This window comes from Procambarus clarkii, chromosome 16, assembly GCF_040958095.1.
Source record: "Procambarus clarkii isolate CNS0578487 chromosome 16, FALCON_Pclarkii_2.0, whole genome shotgun sequence".
NCBI lineage: Eukaryota > Metazoa > Arthropoda > Malacostraca > Decapoda > Cambaridae > Procambarus > Procambarus clarkii.
Genome location: NC_091165.1, coordinates 13,043,572 through 13,063,128, shown reverse-complemented (window position 1 = coordinate 13,063,128; position 19,557 = coordinate 13,043,572). Strand labels below are relative to the sequence as shown.

The window sequence follows — 19,557 nt, the reverse complement described above, 5'->3', positions numbered from 1 at the left end:
CCTATTGGTACCCATCCAGTCCCGCTCATATGCATGTCATTCCATGCTTGAGTCAATCAAGGGGCCCCCACCTCATCCATGTTATGAGGTACAGTGGTGGAGGTGAAGGTTATATGGTAAATGTTCCTGTGTCAGGATGTTATGAGGTGACATTTTGCTGCAGTTTTGTGACTGGGGATGCGTGTTGGTGATTGATTGTGGCGTTTTGTTTGGCTTTTGTGTGCTTTTTCCTGTGGCCTTCCTTGTGTGTGTGTTCTTTGTCATGCTTGTTTTGGGATCTCGACCCCGTTTTTCGTGGTCTTATCTGGGTCCCCTCATTCCTTTCCCGTCTTGGGGTGCCTGGCTTAGCCCTTCCGTGTACCTTGGATTCTCTGTACTCACCTAGTTGTACTTATCTGGTTGTACTTGCCTTGTTGTGTTGCGGGGGTTGTGCTCTGGCTTTTTGGTCCCGCCGCTCGCCTGTCATTCGATTAGTGCATGGGTTCCTGAGCCTACTGGGCTCTGTCATGTCTGCACTTGCGGCTGTGTGTGGAGTCAGTCTCCACCACTTCCCTTCCTCATGCATTCCATTTGTTTACTACTCTGACACTGGAATACTTCTTTCTAGTGTTTCTATGGCTCCTTTGGTCACTCAATTCCATCTGTCTCCTGGTGCGTGTGCCCCTTGTGTTTGATAGTCTGAATTTCTCTAGCCTTTCATTTCCAATGGGGGTCTTGAATGTGGTGGTCCTGTCCCCTCTCACTTTTCTGTCTCCCATTGGCGTGAAGTTTCATTCCCGTAGTCTCTCCTTGTTGCTCTCTCCCTTCGGTTCGGGTACTAGTCTGGTGGCAAACCTTTGCACCTTTTTCAGTTTTAATTGTTGGGACAGGGTCTGCAACTCTGTGTGTTGTTGGTATGACTTGTTGGGACATGACCTGCAACTCTGTGGATTGGTCGTGTCCCTTTAATTCCTGATCTGCTGCCTGCCTTCTTCGTTCCTCATCTTCCTGCTTCGCTCTTGTCCCTAGCCGCTGGGCTGGGGCTGTTCTTCTGGTCTTTTTCTCGTTTATCTTATTCACTGTTGTGTATTTTGTTTGTGCCTTTTGGCTCTCCTATGCCAGGTTTGGGTTTCTGTTCCTGGCTTGCCGTGCCTGTTGGCATTTTCCAGGTCTCGCGGTGTCCCTTCTCTGGAGTCTCACGTCGGACCTGTAGTCTTCGATCTCCTGGCGAGCTTGCTGGCGTTGGGAAGTTTTCTGGTAGGCAGACATTCTATCTCCTTTGCCGGCTTGGGTTTCCTGCTTTGCTTGCTTGGTGGTCGCACCTGGGATCTTCCTGCGGCTCCGCCTCTCCCTAGGCTCGATTGGTCCATGGCGGGGCTGGTTCGGTTCTACCTTTAGTCTCTAACCTTCGGTTGGTGGTCAGGTGACTTCGTTCTTGGTGTCCCACCTGCGTGCTTCTTCTTGGCGGCAGTGTGGGGTTTTTTGGCGGTCCTTCCTTTTTTCTTCTGTCCCTTCTTAGGTGGCTGCGTTTTGTTGGTGTCTGCTTGTTCTTCTCTTTTGGAGGATCGGGCCGTCAGTCTTGCCACATACTGTACTGTCGCCTCGTATCGTGCGGCGCTGGCGGAACTGCTTCAGCTTGCTTTCAGTGTTGATATAACCTCTGCGCCATTTCGCAAGCTGCCTTGTGCGTTGTTTCACCTCCAGCCTGTTCATGCGACGCCTGGCCCATCCTGGTCTTTAGACAGCATGCTCTCTTTTCTTTCTTCTCCTTGGTTTGTTGTGACTCCTTCAGTTAAGGATTGTTTCACGAAGCAGTTACGCAAGCACTTACGAACCTGTACTTCTTTTCTCAATCTTTGGCGGCTTTGTTTACAATTATTAAACAGTTAATGAGCTCCGAAGCTCCAGGAGGCTGTTTATAACAATAACAACAGTTGGTTGGGAAGTTTTCATGCTTGTAAACTGTTTAATAAATATAAACAAAGCCGTCAAAGAGTGAGGAAAGATGTACGCATTCGTAAGTACTACGTAACTGCTTCGTGAATCTGGCCCTTCATGCTCTCTTCTGGCGCAGAAATTTCTGCTCCTTCAGTAGTGGCGATAAGTTTATTCATTTGTGGCCATCTCCTTTTCTGGCAAAGAATGGGACTGCTGCTTTCTGGAGGGGTCTTTGGGTTGTTGTTGATTGGTTGGTTGGGTCGGAGGTGCATCATGTTTTGTGTCCGATTGCGGCTCGTCGCCGTTGTTTGTGTGCCACGGCTTTCATGTCCAGGGACGCACTTTGTGTTTTTTCGGTTTCCCTTCTTCCCTCTTCGCGGGTGCGGGTCTCCCAGGTCATCCGCAGGATTATTCAAGCTCACCAGCCTGCGGTTTGTCCCATGCCCATGAAGTTCACAAGTTTGCTGCTCTTGCTGCCGTCTTTGACATGTCCTGGGCTGACTTTTGGGCACGGGGCTTTTGGCGGTCAAACAGGGCCCTGGCTGCTCGTTACCTCGTGGATGTTCCCGGGCTAAGTCGGGCCTGTGTCACTTTGGGTTGGAGGTTGCAGCCAGTTGTCTCGTCTAAGTTGAGGAGTGAGCAGCGACCGCCTTCCTGGTAAGTCCCTATTATTTCCTCTGTGGGTAGTTAGCTACGGGAAGTCGAAGGGGCACCCCCAGAAAACCAGCGTTGAATGTAATGAAACCCCAATTTCTGCGTGAGACCCGGAGGCTCCCGGCATCCCTCCCTCCGGTCGGCAGATTTTTGCGTGTTTTGACATCTAGCCTCAGAGCTGAAGGGTGGATAGCCAGAGTGGGGGGTCTGGGGCTTCCCCTTCCCCCTCCCAGGGAGGGGTGAGCTGCGCAGACAGTGATGCGGCGACGTGTGACGTCATGATCGTTTGCTCGTTTCTTTTAGGGGAGTTCTATCCACTTGTTTGGCCTGTTGGTAGCAATAATTTCACCAGAATAGGGGTTTGTTTTGGGATGCTTACCTTTCTGTGTGCCTGACCCGGTTGATGGCAGACATAGAATGCTTCCAACCACACGGGGGTTTCTGTATGCCATTGCTCCCCATGCCTCTCTGCGGGGGGCCAGGTTCTAGCTCGTGGCCCACAGTAAGCCCACAGAACTCCTTACACATGATTGATGCCAAAGTCTGACATTAGCATATCAGCCTAGTAAGCTCTGGGGGAGCCTCTGGGTCTCGGCCAGAAAATGGCTTTTCATTACATTCAACGCTTTTTTTTTTTTTATATATAATTTTTTTCATTTGCATATGTACAGTACAGTATTTCCATTAAAACTATTTCCAGTGTTCAAACCAACAGTGTAAATGTTGCTTTAAAATTTATTTATAATGTTTAACATAAACTTATTTTTATGTGATACATCATTGGTTTTTTATTTTTTTCAGGTCAGCAATACCTCCATCAGTTTTGTATGTGCTCAGTGAACAGTGTAGTGTCACCATTTGTTCTGCAAGAGCTGGCAGTAGAAGCAGCACATTATTTAGCTCGCCATTCACCTGCATTATTTCACCAGCAATTAAGATCACCCATCTTACAACCTCTTGTGCAGAAGTGCCAGCAAATGTAAGTTGATCACATATTCTAGTACAGTATGTGCTATGTGCAGTTTACATATATATATATATATATATATATATATATATATATATTAATATATATATATATATATAATAATTCTAACACGAATTTTCTCAATATTTCTTATGTTTCTTTTTACTGTTGATGGTAATTGAAAAATCAATTCTCTAACATTCATTTTTATTTCTAGTTTGACGCGACACTTGAACGCGTTTCGTAATAACTTATTACATTTTCAGACTTTAGTTAACACACACAACTGTAACCTGAAAACACTAAACAGAGTCTTACTTGTGCTAACACTAAACAGCTTATCCATCTTACTTATACTCGTATTTGGGTGAGGTGATATGGTGCAACAGTTTTGGATGAGGTGAACAAACTTGTGACAAATACAAGACAGAACACGAAACAATGGGTATGAGTTGGATATGAGAGCATAAGAATGGAAGTAACTGCAAAGGGCCTATTGGCCCTGTTATAAAATATGGTGTGGTGGGGCTTCTATGGGGGTCTGGTACTACTAAGGGGTAAGGGTAGTTAGAAGACAGAGTAGCAAATATGGGAGAGCTAAAAGGCCCGGCCCCCAAAATAAACTATCCACAGTAGTAATAACTTGCTACTAGACCATATATGTTAGTCTAAGGGTTGATCAATGCGCTCCCACACAGGAAAAAGGGATACTCTGTAATTCATGTACTTATTTATTAACTCCTTAACAACCCCCCATATACACTCACACCAATAACAATAATAATAATAACTTTACCACACTATCTTACGTTAAAAGCCTTGGTCCACATAGGCAGGATACAAGGTTTACACTAATAACAAGCTAGGGTAAAGTACTACTGGATAAGCACTGAAGCTGGATGCAGCTTAGGGTAGTGAGACCATGTGGTACCCTAATACAAAACAGAACACTTAGGGTTACCCAAAACACTGGCAACTACTACCCCCAGGTCTCACCAATCGTTACTACCAGAGTAGGTACACTTAGAAATCATACAATACTTAACTTAATGGTACAGGAACTTAGGGTAAGGGAAATAAGTAAGAGGAGAAGGGAGGAGATTAGGGGTGCAGCCACAGAGTAGGTCTCGTCCGCACGAACGCCAGCCAGAGAAGAACCTCCTAGCGACCAGCTAGGCCTCCCATGTCGTGGTGCCGGAAGGAGCCTAATTGATCGTGCAGCTAAGCACATTAAAGATCTTCCCCTATGCAACGTATTGTTACTTTACAAATGATTAGAAAGTATTAGTAAGCAAAGTTGGTGCCTATGTTATTATTTAATAATCAACCCCCAGCTCAGTCTTTAAATGCTCTTTGAGAAACAATAATAGTCTTACGTCTGGCAGGGAAGATACAAACAATTGCCGCTCGAGATGCACTCAACTGTACTACCAGAAAGTTTAATAGCTCAATTTTGACCTCTGGTTTCCACTGGAGAACCCAGGGTCGTAACAGGCCCATACTTCCTCTTGATGCTTCTATATTGGTTCGGAGTCTTGAAGTGGGTAGAATATAGTTATGCATTAATTGGCTGTTGATTGCTGGTGTTGACTTTTTGATGTGTAGTTCCTCACAGATGTCGAGCCACCTGCTATCGCTGTACCCATCAATGATTTCTGTGTTGTTTGTTAAGACTTCCCTGGTGATGGTCTGGTTGTGAGATTATGTGTTTCTTTATGGAACCCTGTTGTTTATGCATCGTTAATTGCCTGGAAAGAGACGTTGTTGTCTTGCCAATATACTGAGTTCTTTGGGGCTTACAGTCCCCAAGTAGGCATTTGAAGGCATAGATGACATTGGTCTCTTTCAAGGCATTCTGCTTTGTGTCTGGAGAGTTTTTCATGAGTAGGTTGGCCGTTTTTTAGGTTTTATAGTAAATCGTCAATAGTATTTTCTATTTTTTTTGTCTGTAGGGATAACGTTCCTATCAACAATATCTTTCAGGAACCTTTCCTCCGTTTTATGAGCTGTCGAGAAGAAGTTCCTGTAAAATAGTCTAAAAGGGGGTACATGTGTTGTGTTAGTTGACTCTTCAGAGGTTGCATGGCATTTTACCTTTCTTTTTATGATGTCTTCAACAAAACCATTAGAGAAGCCGTTGTTGACTAGGACTTGCGTTACCCTACAGAGTTCTTCATCGACTTGCTTCCATCCTGAGCTGTGGCTGAGAGCACGGTCGACGTAAGCATTGACAACACTCCTCTTGTATCTGTCTGGGCAGTCACTATTGGCATTGAGGCACATTCCTATGTTTGTTTCCTTAGTGTAGACTGCAGTGTGGAAGCCTCCACCCCTTTCTGTGACTGTTACATCTAGAAAGGGCAGCTTCCCATCCTTCTCCATCTCGTAAGTGAAACTCAACACAGAATTCCACTCGAATGCCCCCTTCAGCTCCTGCAGACCTCTGACATCAGGTACCTGTGTAAAAATGTCAACATACCTGCAATATATGGCAGGTTTTAAATCCATGGCTTTTCAAATCCCTTTTGACCGTTGTTATTTTCTAACAGTATTGTGACTCAGTTTTTGATGGCGGTGTCCTCTAGTTGCCGTCCTGTTTCTGATTTGTTGGTGCTCGGGGGGTGGGGGGTGTCGCTTTCGCTCTTCTCTGGGTGGTCATGCCAGGGCTCGGGTTCCGGTTACTTGAGGTGGGCCATTGGTGCCAGCTTCTATGCCAGTGTTTCCTCCGGGCCCCCTCTTCGTTTGGTCAGTGCAGTGATCGCTCTGAGCGAAGGTCAGCTTCTCAGGAGTTGCACCGGCCCTTTCCCGTCGTTCATTTCAGATCAGGTTATTTTGTCCTTTCTCTCTTGGCTTTTTCCGGACCAGTTTCTCATGCCGAATACTGTCGCTTCTTATCATGCAGCGCTGGCGGAGCCACTCCAGCCTGCATTTAGGGTGGATGTCACTTCTGCTCAGTTACGCAAGCTCTCTTTTGTGCATTTTTCACCTCTGGGCTGCTCGTGTTCTGACCAAGCCATCCTGGTTTTTGGATCAGTAGCTCTCTTTTCTCTCTTCTCCTCAGTTTGTTGTGGCTATTTCAGTTCAAGATTGCTTTCGGAAGGCTTTGTTGTTGACTTTGGCCTCTGGGGGGATGGGTTGGGGAGCTTTATGCTCTTCTCCGACGCAGAGGTTTCTGCTCCTTTGACCCCTGGGAGTAATGCAATAATTTTTTTTCATTTGCAGCCGTCTCCTTCTTTTCTGGTGAAGAATGAGATGGCGGGCTTCTGGAGGGGCCTGTGGGCTATTGATATTGAGGCTTGGTTGATCAGGCTGGAGATGCATCATGTGTTGTCCGGCTGTGGCTCTCCCTGGTACCAATGCTGGTACCTGTGCACCTCGGGTTCTGTGTCCGGGGATGCGATTTGGGTTGATCTGGTTTTTGGGTTGATTGAGCGGCCAGTTTTTCCGTCTTCATCTCAAGGCATGTGGTGCTGCCACCTCCAGGGTAAGTCCCTTTTACTTATATGAGTATATAGCCTCAGGAATCCAACAGGGCTCGCCTCAGAAAACCAGCGTTGAATGTAATGAAATCTCATTTTCTTGGTTGAGCCCCGGAGGCTCCCTGACACCCTCCCTCGGCGGAGCGGTTTGTTATCAGTCTATGAACTGCTGGTGTCAGCGCTTGGGCTGCCTGGGCAGGGCTCCCTCCCCCCCTCCTGAGGGAGGGAGGTCGCTAACAAGCAGGTGCCCTAGTTGAGCATGCCTGCAAGCAAACAAACATTGCTTGTATGTTGTTTCCTCTTGGGGGGGGAGTTCTTGGGTTCTGTTCGGTCTTGGGTTGCAATGTTTTACCAGTAGGGGTGTGTAATAGTTTGCCTACTTTTCTAGGGGTTAGAAAAGTCGATGCCAGACATGACTATACTCTCAATAAGTGGAGTGTTCATAGGCCATTGCTCCCTGCGCCTCTCTGAGGAAACCAGGTTTTCGCTTGTGGTTTCCGGCAGGCAAGAAATCCAAGTAACTGATGCCAAAGTCTAATACATCCATATCAGCCTGGATATCTCCTGGGAGCCTCCAGGTCTCACCCAGAAAATGGCGTTTCATTACATTCAATGCTGGAATTTTTCTTTTATTTCTAGGAAACAGATTTTCATGCATAAACAATTTATCAGTAATGAAGTATAAATGGAAATATGTACGCTACTCAGTTTACCAATTATTACATTATTGATAAGTTTTCTAACTCCTTAAACATATTTGATCATAAAAATATTGCTTTCTATGGTACTGAGAAAATAAAAAAAAATTGTGTGTTTTCTGAAGTGGATGTCATTGCTTAATTTGGTTGATATTTTTCTTTTGTAAAATAGGTTCCTCCAGTGTACCCATCTCAAAATGTACTATATTACTCCAACGGAATATGATGAATTCATATCCATTATCCTTGCTGCTCGCTCGGCATACCAAATGACTCCAGGTGGAATGGTCCAGTTTAATGAACTCTTGCAGGCTCTCAGAAGGTAGGTGCAGCAGCTACAATTATTTTTTCTGGGGAGCCCCCCCCTCCCCCCTTCCTGCCACCTTCCTGATATTGCTCCATCTAATGGGTCGCATCAGTCACAGGAGTTCCATTTGGCCTACTGGGGACCAGAGCTAGAACCTTTTTTCCCTTACATAGGTGCAGAAAGTGACAGTTCACCATGTAACACTGTAAAAGTGTTTGAGTTAGTTTATTTAAAATATATATAGAGTACATGAGTCACAGACAAGGATCTGAGAGGCGCCAGTTGTCTGCCTGAGATCTCACACCTCGTCTGTGACTCATGTACTCTATATATATTTTAAATAAACTAACTCAAACACTTTTACAGTGTTACAACCACCCCATTTGGAAAGCATCCAGAAAGTCAGCAAAGCTTTACAGGCAACTGGATGTTTCATAGAAAATAAAGCCTTGAAACTGTAAGGCAACTCCGCAAACTAATCAATCAAAATAGATTCACTCAAAGTTAACCAAACTCTTTAGTTCTGATAGCTGCCATCAGGTGGCTTGGTGTCCACAGCTGGCTCCCTTGTCAGTTCTGTCGCTGATGTAATGGTGGTTATTACTACCTGTTGTGCTTTGTCTGTCAGTCATGGCAAGCTCCTCTGCATCAAGCTAAGTGCTTGCCATCCTTGAACTTCATTTGACTTGTGGGGAGGCCATTTGCTTGTGTATTGTTCTTTGATTTTAGTATTAGCTTCTCTTGCATGTTTTATTTCTGGCTAATTGTGTGGGCTTGGCTTCTAATGAAGAGTTGCATGTACTCAGGGTTATCTTACTGGGTGCTCGCTAGTGCTGCCATTGCATTGACATTGTTACTGTACTTCTTTGTTGTGTTTCAGATTTTACTGAAATTTACTGTTGTTTCAGATTTTACTTTTTCTGATGAAAATTGAGACAGTTGGCTTCCTTCCAGAGGGGTTCCCTTGGTGTTTGATGCTTGGTTTATCTTGCCAGGGTTGCATCGTTTGTTTCCAGTAGTGGCAGTTCATCACTACCTGGGTGCTGCCCACTCTGCTTCGGTATACAGCTTGTTTGTTGACCCAGTGTCCATGGTTTCATGTTCTAAGACACAGTTGATCATGTTGCCTATAGTGTCATTACATCCAGATAGCCTTTGGTCTACCCATGGGCCCACGATGTTGACAAGTTTGTGATTTTGACCCCTGTGTTGTTAACATGGAGTGGGCTGCCTTTTGAGCGCGGGGATTTGGGAGGTGTATCTGGGTCTTTGTGGCTTGTTTAGTTGCTATTCTCCTCCTCCCTGGTAAATCCCATATTTTCCATGTTCTCTATTAATAGCTTCATGTTAAATGTAATGAAATGCCTGCTAGAGCCTTGATGATACCATGATTCCCTTCTCCTCCCCCCCTCCCCCCCTTTCCCCCACCAGATGCATCGGTTCGTGGTTTATCAGCCCCGGACTGACTAATGGCTCAGACGGGAGCCTGGAGCTCCTGGGGGCAAAACCTGTTGACAGCCATTTATACTAGGAATTTCAAGCTAGTTTCAAGTGAATCATTTATAGTCATTTGGCTGTTTTAGTGCTTTGTTTTATATGAACCCTGCAGTTTGTTTAAATTTCTTCACTTTCTGTTTGCTCTCTCAGTGTGGGATAGGCCATAGGGACTCCTATGGCTGATGTGACTCAGTAGGGGGAAGTGAGTGAGATTGTTTCAGGGAGCTGCCAAGGCTCTACCAGAAAGATGAGTTTCATTACATGAAACACTGGTTTTATTCCTCTCATTAATTCCTGGGCACAGCAAGTCATGAGATATTGGTTAAATATTTGTAAACAAATTATTATCTTTTAGAGTAATAGCATATACATTATATTAAGTATTCACTTTGATGTTTAAATTTGTTTCTGCAGGTCCAAGTCATGTAAGAAAGAGCTGTGGACAAGAATCACAAATGCACTTCAACAGTCAGCACCAGTATGACCTCAGTCTTGTCTAGGTCCTTCTGGAGAAAGCTGGGGAAGCGCATCAGTGGTAAGACATGGTGTTTCACTAATGTGAGTGAATTAAGGTATCAGTGACATGTAGTTGTCCCTTTACATTATGAACTGAAACTCTTGTGATGATTTGCAATTTATTTGTAATGTTTAAAAAACAAAATTACCTAAAGAAAAAGTGTGAACTAGATTAACATTTAACTTTTAACTGTTAGATAGAAATTAACATTACAAGGGGTCTTGAAAGGTTAATTTAAATCTTATGTTTTTGCAGCTGAAAAATCCTTCATTGCAGCTATAAAGAAAAGTATCTTATTCTGTTGGCAGAAACATTGTCTACAAATTTTTGTGAAATATCCATAAATACTGAACATCAAAAAAAAAAAAGAAAAAAAAATTATATACATTATACAGTGTGTGTATGTATGTATGTATGTATGTATGCGTATATATATATATATATATATATATATATATATATATATATATATATATATATATATATATATATATATATATATATATATATAGAATAGAGAGAGAGAGAGATAGAGATAGATAGATAGGGGTACCACTTCTCTGGTGCAATTGTAGGGACCCACAGTCTCGAAGAAGAAAATAAAGAGTATTCAGAGAAGACCTTGTGGATTCTCACTGAACTCTTTTAATCTTTTCCTCTCATACCACCCCTATTCTTTAAAAAAAAAAATATATATATATATATATATATATATATATATATATATATATATATATATATATATATATATATATATATATATATATATATATATATAACATATATATATATATATATATATATATATATATATATATATATATATATATATATATATATATAATATAATATAATATAATATAATATACATGTTATATATATACGTACACACACACATACGCACACACACACACTAGTTGCTAACATGAACAATTATTATTATGTATAGATATTAGATTCTTATTTTGAAAGAGAGAAAGGAGTCACAGCTACATAGCCACAGATAATTAAGTAGTAGTGAGAAACTGTTCACATGTAGCACATAAAATGTCATGCCACAGACAAGCAAATAAAAGAATGTGTATTCTAGTGTCTTAAGCATCTTCCTTATGATTTGTGGGAGATGTTGTATGAACCAGTAAACATTGAATGGAAGTATTGAGGTAATTGGAATCAACGAGGAATAATATTCTTCAGGGTTATAGATGTGTTAGACAGGCAGGCTTTTCAATCTGCTCAATGAATTATAATTTTTATTTAAAAGATTGAGAAAATATTTTTCAGCATAATCAGGTGACTATATATTGTATCAATATATGTAAGCACCTAAAAAATTACAAAAAGCACTCAGTGGAAAACTTCATCTTTGTCCAGATATAGAGTTTCTTACAATAATTGTAAAGTCCTATTATTATAAGTATTTGCACTCTCGTATCATGGTTTAACTGCAGAACATTTTTTTATGGAAAATTTTTATTATACATCATGAATATTTCTATAGATACTGTAATATCATTTTTGAGCTTGGGATAACTTAATTTCTATTGTAATTTTACACTTGAAATATAAATATAAAGTGACAGTATAATGGTGTCACTTTTATTTTGTCTGTATATATGTATTAACCTTATGTGTAAATGTGTGTGTTTGTGTGTACATGTGTGTGTGCACGTGTGTACGTGTGTGCACGAGAGTGTACTTGCTTACATAATGTCTTAAGTATGGATCTGTGTCTTCGTCTTTGTCTTTGTTCTTTTTAAACACCCGCCAGTCAGGGGACAGAAAATCCTGATCTCATTAGATTTCTAAAGATTAAATTAAAGTATTTAGTGCATTATAGATATTGGATGAGGATGTGTATGGCAGTGAGCCACATATTCTTCGTGTCTGGGTATGCTGGTTGGTTTTCCTAGTGTTCTAGCACGGCCTTAGAATATCAAATTATTTCTGCTTTCATCTTTTTATTTTACCTTTTACCGTTTAACAAATGTTTAGTTTAGTCCCTGTATTTAAATCAAGGCATATATCTCAAACTTAGTAATTAAGTAACAAATTGTAATTTTGTATGAAATATTTATTCTGAACATTTGGCTCATACAGTATTTATTATAAGCATTTATTTAATAAAATATAAATTCTTTGTACTTCAGATTAAATTGAGCTCTCTTGAGCATTTAAATTTGTTTATGATCTCACATATTAGCAGATTTATTTATTGTAAATATAATTTTTTTCAGTAATTATATATGGGATGTTGTAGAATTGTTTGAATCTTTAATAATAGATTAATTTTCTTATAGCAAGTAGGAGATGATAGTCTACTTCAAAACAGATAAGGAAGTTCATAATCTATTATAAAGAACAAAAAAGAGGCTTCTGTTTGGTTGTCTTGTTTTATATTGTGTGAATGAATGGGCTGAAATTGTGTTAGCAGAAAAAATGCAAGGCTTGTTTTTATTTTTGTCATGTGTGTGTGTGTGTGTGTGTGAAAATGTGTGCAGTGGAAATGTTGAATTAATTAAAAAAAAATCTTAAAACAAAAAAAAATACTCATGAATGTACATAAGTTTTTTCTCATAAAAGGTTACTTGGTTAGAAAACTGAAATTTAGTTAAGATAAGTTTGAGGATACTGATGAAAAAATGTGGTAGAAATTTTTTACAACAGCTAGCTTTTATTGGTTGTATAAAAAAAACTTTTTTTTTTTTTGTCTTATTGCTGTTCATCTGTACTTGAGTATCGCTGGTTTGTTAACTTATTGTTTGCAGTGTTTTCACAATCTGATTCCTCTCAAAACACCTCAAATTAATCACTTCAGAGACCCTTTTGAAAGCAACTGATATCTTGTATTGATATTTTTACATCATTATTACATACATTTAGACTCGAGTCCCAGAAAGTCAACTAATAAGTAGCAGTGTCTTTGAAGTCAGTTTTTTGTGATGTGTGAGTTGATGTATGATGCAGAATGACCATACCTCACACATGGTACTTTGTGGTGTGTGAGTTGATGTATGATGCAGAATGACCATACCTCACACATGGTACTTTGTGATGTGTGAGTTGATGTATGATGCAGAATGACCATACCTCACACATGGTACTTTGTGGTGTGTGAGTTGATGTGTGACGCAGAATGACCATACCTCACACATGGTACTTTGTGGTGTGTGAGTTGATGTATGATGCAGAATGACCATACCTCACACATGGTACTTTGTGATGTGTGAGTTGATGTATGATGCAGAATGACCATACCTCACACATGGTACTTTGTGATGTGTGAGTTGATGTATGATGCAGAATGACCATACCTCACACATGGTACTTTGTGGTGTGTGAGTTGATGTATGATGCAGAATGACCATACCTCACACATGGTACTTTGTGGTGTGTGAGTTGATGTATGATGCAGAATGACCATACCTCACACATAGTACTTTGTGATGTGTGAGTTGATGTATGATGCAGAATGACCATACCTCGCACATGGTACTTTGTGATGTGTGAGTTGATGTATGACGCAGAATGACCATACCTCACACATGGTACTTGTGATGTGTGAGTTGATATATGTTGTAGAATGACCATACCTCACACATGATACTTTGTCAGTGCTGTTATGTCAGAAAAGTAGATTACCTGCAATTTGTGATTTTACGTCCTGATTAATTAGGTCCTATTATTACTACTCAATTCTGCACTTAATCATTATCATTATATACTTATCCATAAAATTATTGTAACATTAACTATATTTAATCATATATCCATAAATAATAGTTACATTCATATATCTATCTAGCTATATTTCTCTGAATGCTTTGTCCCCATCGGGAACTCCTTTACAGGGGGTGACTGAGGCAAAAACTTGAGACAACCCTCAACATTGCCTTCTAGCCAGTTCTGTTTCCCTTGTTCTATCGTTAGCTCCGTACCACTTGTAATCCCCACTTTCCCTCCTTTGATGCTTGTTGACTTTACTCTAATCCCATATCCTTTAAATTTGCAACGCACGCCTATCACTCGATACTGTACTCTCAACATGTGAAAACATCGTTGAATTAATTATCTCTACCCACTCCTTTACCCCACACCTCTCATCTCTGGAGTGCTGTGACATTTTCTATATAATTCTCAATAATTAATAATTCTTCCAACCTTTATTAATGCCATGTGTAATTCAGAAATGTTTAATTTTATCAGCCTGAATTTTAGATTTATTTAGTGCAAATAAATATTACTCAGTACCTCTCCAAACCCCTAACCCATACCCTTCAAGAAGATAGATTATGTAGGCTCACTTACATATAGTAAATTTTGTCAGCCTGCCCCATAGTAAATGAGGATGCATATGAGAATGGTGCCCTTATTTTATTAGGGTTGACTAGGTTAATCTGAAAGTTCTGATTAAAAGAATAGACAAGCAAGATATAACTGAAAAAGGAATGTTTCAGTCTGAGAATATGTAGGGTTGCGTTTTGACCAAAATGAACCATTAGTGTGTGGAAAAGGAGACCATAAAGAGAAGTGTCTTCCCTTTGAGTACCCTAAAAGTCCCATGGAAGTGCTTCCATAGAAACTTGGAGACGGCAGGTATTCTCCCATTCTTTATGTATAATTTGCTTGGGATTTTAGTGTCATTAATAAACAGATAATAAAAACTAGTTAGTCAAGGTCCATGTAATAGAGGTATTGGTGTACTGTACTTGCTTGACATTTCTGATCTAGATTCTAAACTGTCTTTAAGAACCTAAAAATTTGTCTTCATTTTCAGATGTATAATTAAGTCATATTAAAGGAATGAATGCTTATGAAAGATTGAGTGAAGAAGTGATTTTTGGTCAACATTTCTCTGAATTTGTATATTACAAGGTCACCAAATTTGGGACTCAAGAAGTCGTGTCTTGCGCTCTTGATTAATTTTATAGTAAAAATTTAAAAGGTCCTTCCTTCATGTTTCAGAAGCTGAAATTGATAGATAAATATGTCCCTTGTAGGAAGGGATGTGAACATTGTAGGTCAGTGTGAATGTCATTACTTAAATTTTTTTATGATTTTATATCAAACTAATAAGATCATACAGTTGTACACTAGTCCAGTAAAATTTACTTGCTAAATGAATGGTAATGGAATAAAGAATTTTATGATTATACTCATGAAATTCTTTGTTTGGCATATTTGAAGCATTCTTGTATAGTAGTATACACTATATATATATAATATATAATTATATAAAAATAATTCTGCCTACATGTTAAAACTCAGGTTTATTGTAGACTACACTTGACTTATTCTTGTGTTCCGTTGCCAATGAGATATTTTCCATTACCAGTTTGTTAATTTTGTGTAAGTACTGTATTTGATCATAGGTATAAGAAGGCAGTGTTCATTTTATTAGGCTGTTGACTGTAGACCAATGTAATAGTCAAATTTGGCTCATTACGAAGTATATGATTTATTAGGGTAACAAACACAAAGCAAATAATAATAGCATAAAGGCATGTGTATCTAATTCTTTGGGATTAGACAATAAAGTTTTAATTTGCCTATAATAATTGTAGTAGCTAAATTTGTACATAAAGCAGTCATCTCAAACAGTTGTTTGAGTAATTTTGAGATGCCTCAACCTTCCACACATCTGTAGAATTGTCCCCTGTCTGGCTCGTCCACTCACTTCGTAGTGTTTCATTACTGATAACTTTTAAGGTTTCTGCATTTAATATGTAGGAGTGGATTAGGTGTTTTGTTTGACCTTTTCAATAGAAATAATATGAAAACATTATTTTTTCAAAATACAATAGAATACGCATTGTTGAGAGACACATTTTATAAATGTGGCATAAACTTAACACCATGAATGGTTTTGCAACATTCAGGTATTTTTTAATGTGATATATACTATTAAGAGTTCCACATAGTGAGATTTTAATGTCACTGATAGAAGCAACATGTTAGATTTTTTGAATGAACTCTGTTAGATTGTACAAAAAATTAGTGTGTTTGGTAGAGTAGTGGTGAGGGAAAGAGAGTTAAGCAGGCTGAGACAAAATTTGATAATGATGAGTAACTTAAGAACTAAACACTGACATATTACATCACCAGTATAACCCTGTGCATAATCATTAATTGCTTGCTGCTGAAAAAGGGGTTTTTAAGTAGTGTATATTGTCAGTACTGAGCAGGTTTTGTGCATCACGTGGCCAAAAGCAAGAAAACCATTTTGCTTCTAATGATGAGCAAAGTTTAACGTCCAACATTTAGTCAGTATGTTTTTACCCATTAATTTGATCGTTATTTCATTATAATTTAAATTTGAAACAATTTGCAATATGTACAGCTCTGGAAAGATTTAGTGTTATAAATACTCTAAATTGAAGTTACATAAGCCTCAATCAAATATGATTTCAGCTTATGTTCTAACATGATATTCTTTCAAAATTATATCTTCTTTTTATTTGCTTATTAAGGAACATTTAAAGAAAATAATTTTCTGTAAATTACTTATGTATATATATACCTTAAAATTAGTGTTAAATACATGCATAATTTCCTATACTTTGTTAGTACAGTACTGCTCATTTTGTGCTACTTTTATGAAATTGACCAACATCACATTGAAAGAGTTGAAGTTTGATTTCTTGAAATTTTAATGGACATAGATCAAAATTAATAAATTTCAATATAGGAACAATACATATACAGTATAAAGTTAAACTCTGAAGCAGTTATCTAGAAAGATTAATACCTCCTGAAGTACCTCCAGAACAGATTCTTTGGATACTGTACCTGTAAATTATTAAATATACTGTACACACACATACACACAGGGGGGCCTGGTAGCTTGGTGGATAGCGTGCAGGACTCGTAATTCTGTGGTGTGGGTTCGATTCCCGCACCAGGCAGAAACAAATGGGCAAAGTTTCTTTCACCCTGAATGCCCCTGTTACCTAGCAGTAAATAGGTACCTGGGAGTTAGTCAGCTGTCACAGGCTGCTTCCTGGGGTGTGTGTGTGGTGTGGGGGGAAAAAAAAGTAGTTAGTAAACAGTTAATTGACAGTTGAGAGGCGGGCCGAAAGAGAGCAAAGCTCAACCCCCGCAAACACAACTAGGTGAATACACACACCACACACTTGCACACACACACACACATACGTACGTACGTGTGCACACATAGTCAATGCTCGATGCTGCAGACACAATTAGGTGAGTACACACACACACACACACACACACTACATACATACACATAATACATACATACATTAAAAAAGAGATAGGACAAGGGAACATCAGTAGAAATCAGACACTTAGTAGGCAAGTGGAATGCATTGAAAGAAGAGGTTGTTGAAGCAAATTCCATCCACAACGTTTAACATTTTCATAATTTTTCACTTAATGTTGGGAGAGGTAATTAGCATGCCCTCTTTTACTAACAGGGAGAGTGATTTTAGTTTATAATACAAAATTCAGGTTGGTTTATTTGATTTAATATTATTATATTAAGAACATGAATTGCTGACTTAGTTATATTAGATTAGGTTAGGTAGGCTTGATTAGTTATGGTCATATTTCTACCTTAGTTTTTCCTGTGGCCGGTTTTTCATCTGCTCGTCCCTGTGCTCTCCTTCGGATATCCAGTTCAAGGGGTTTGTGTTGGACCTTTTCAGAGGGATGGCATCCCTTGATGGGATGCCGGAGGGTTAGCTCATGCAGTTTTTGGCGCCTGGTCCCTCTGTTCTTGGATTTTTCGGGTCATTTCATGTTGCCTGAAAAGAGTTGATTGGGCCTTCTGGCAGACTTCATTTACTCATCTTCAGGTCACCTTGGAGTGGTCATACCATCATTCAGGGGTGGTCATACCATCCACGCTCCTTCGGTTGGTTCCCGCCTTGAGTCTCCGGTTCTCCCTCATTCTGTCCGGGTTGAACCTACACCTTCCTTGCTCTTCCTTTGAGGTTATCCCATTGTTCTGGGTTCGTCTCATTCTTGAGTTGAGGGCTTTTTGTTTCTCTGGACCTCCTAGACACATCTTAGTGCACTCTTAATATTTCCAGGATTCAGGAATTGGTTAACTTTGTCGTGGGGAGATAGGTTTCCGTTCTCTGGCCCTCCAGTTCGGCCTCTGGTTCGGCTCCTCGTTTTTACGTGTTTTGCTCGGGTTGTAGTGGCCCATCTTTGTCTTCTTGGTGTTTGGATCCTGGCCTACCTCGACAACTGGCTGGTGTGGGTTCCCTGCTGGTCTGCATGTCTGCTGGCCAGGGTTCCAGTTCTTCTCTGTTTCCTAGTGGACTGGCTATAATCCCTTTGATTTTGGCCTGGTTCAGACTTGCTGGACCTTGTTTGGGACTCTCGGACAGCTTCACTGGCCCTGCCTTGAGTGGCCTTCCCCAGTTGCAGCATTACCTTCTGTGGGGTTGAATGGGTGCAGAGTGACTCAAGAAGCTGTGTGGGAGCCTCAACTTTGCCATAATTGTTTTTCCTTGGACAGCAGTTTGACTTTGGAGGCTATTTAGGTTTCTCCAAAGTCAGGTCTTCCTTGCTGCGATTCCACACACGCTGCGATCGCTGGGTGTGGTCTCTGGGTGCCCTGTGGTCTCTGTTCAGGGTTTTCAGGAGTTTGATTCTCTGGCGCTATTCTTCCCCTCACACAGCATTTTGGCCATTTCACTGTCGGTTCTGTCTGGGTGCTGTGCATTTCTCTTTTTGTGGTGCATTTCTGCCGTCAAATGTGGTGATTTAGGCTCCCCAGGTTTGATTCCGGGTTCCTTTGGGTTCTTTGGTTTCGTTCCAAAGGTTTCTTCCTCTTGGGCCCCCTTTGAGGGTTCAGGAGGCCTTTGGTTGCCTCATGTGTGACCTGGTTCTGCCTTCTGGGGTTCCGGGGTTTTCCTGGATTACAGACTGCTCTTTATGGGTCTGGCACGTGTTGTGGTCGTGCCGGGGCCTTGGTTTTTGTTTTTGAGGTGGGTCCTTTTCATGCGGCTTTTGTGCTCTCTCAGTGCCTTCTTAGTCTGACCGGCACGATGCTCTGCCCGCTGGTTGGCTGCTCCTCTTTCTTTTTTTAATTTTTTTTTTAATTTTCATTTAGTATATAAAAAAAATTCTTTTGGAAGGGGCTCCGATCCCTTCGCTATTGACGGGGCAATGGGGGGGACGGCTTGCTCTGTTGGCTCGCTCTTGGTCCCGCAGTTTGTGGGCGTTTTTGGTTGTCTTCTGGCCCTCTGGTGGCGTCAGGCGGCTTCTCCCCCTTTGGGGGAGTTTGGGGCTGGCAAGGCAGACTTCTTTCCCTGCGCTTCGTCGTGTCATCTTTGAGTGGGTGCGCTTGGATGTGGTCGATCCGACCCCTTCCTCCCGTGATTCCCACGGGTTCCAATGCCAACACGGGACTTTACAGATCTGTGGTTCTTCTGGACTTGTTCCGTCTGTGCCCAGGATTCTTTGCCCTTCTCGGTTGACTTGAGTGTCTCTTGTCTGGCTTCTGTTGTGGCCGGGTGCCTGGATGGTGTCCCAGGACCTCCAGG

The 19,557-nt window shown here is 40.7% G+C and overlaps 1 protein-coding gene across 1 annotated transcript in view; it reads left to right on the top strand.

The window, feature by feature from the left end:
- LOC123760069 (zinc finger SWIM domain-containing dorado) overlaps positions 1–10,180 on the top strand; it is a 123,805-nt gene extending 113,625 nt beyond the window's left edge. Inside the window, 3 exon segments of the mRNA XM_045745505.2 lie at positions 3,373–3,550; positions 7,888–8,037; positions 9,934–10,180. Of these exon segments, the coding sequence (XP_045601461.1) occupies positions 3,373–3,550; positions 7,888–8,037; positions 9,934–10,003 (398 nt within the window). The 3' untranslated portion in view covers positions 10,004–10,180.
- Positions 10,181–19,557: the final 9,377 nt, after the last annotated feature.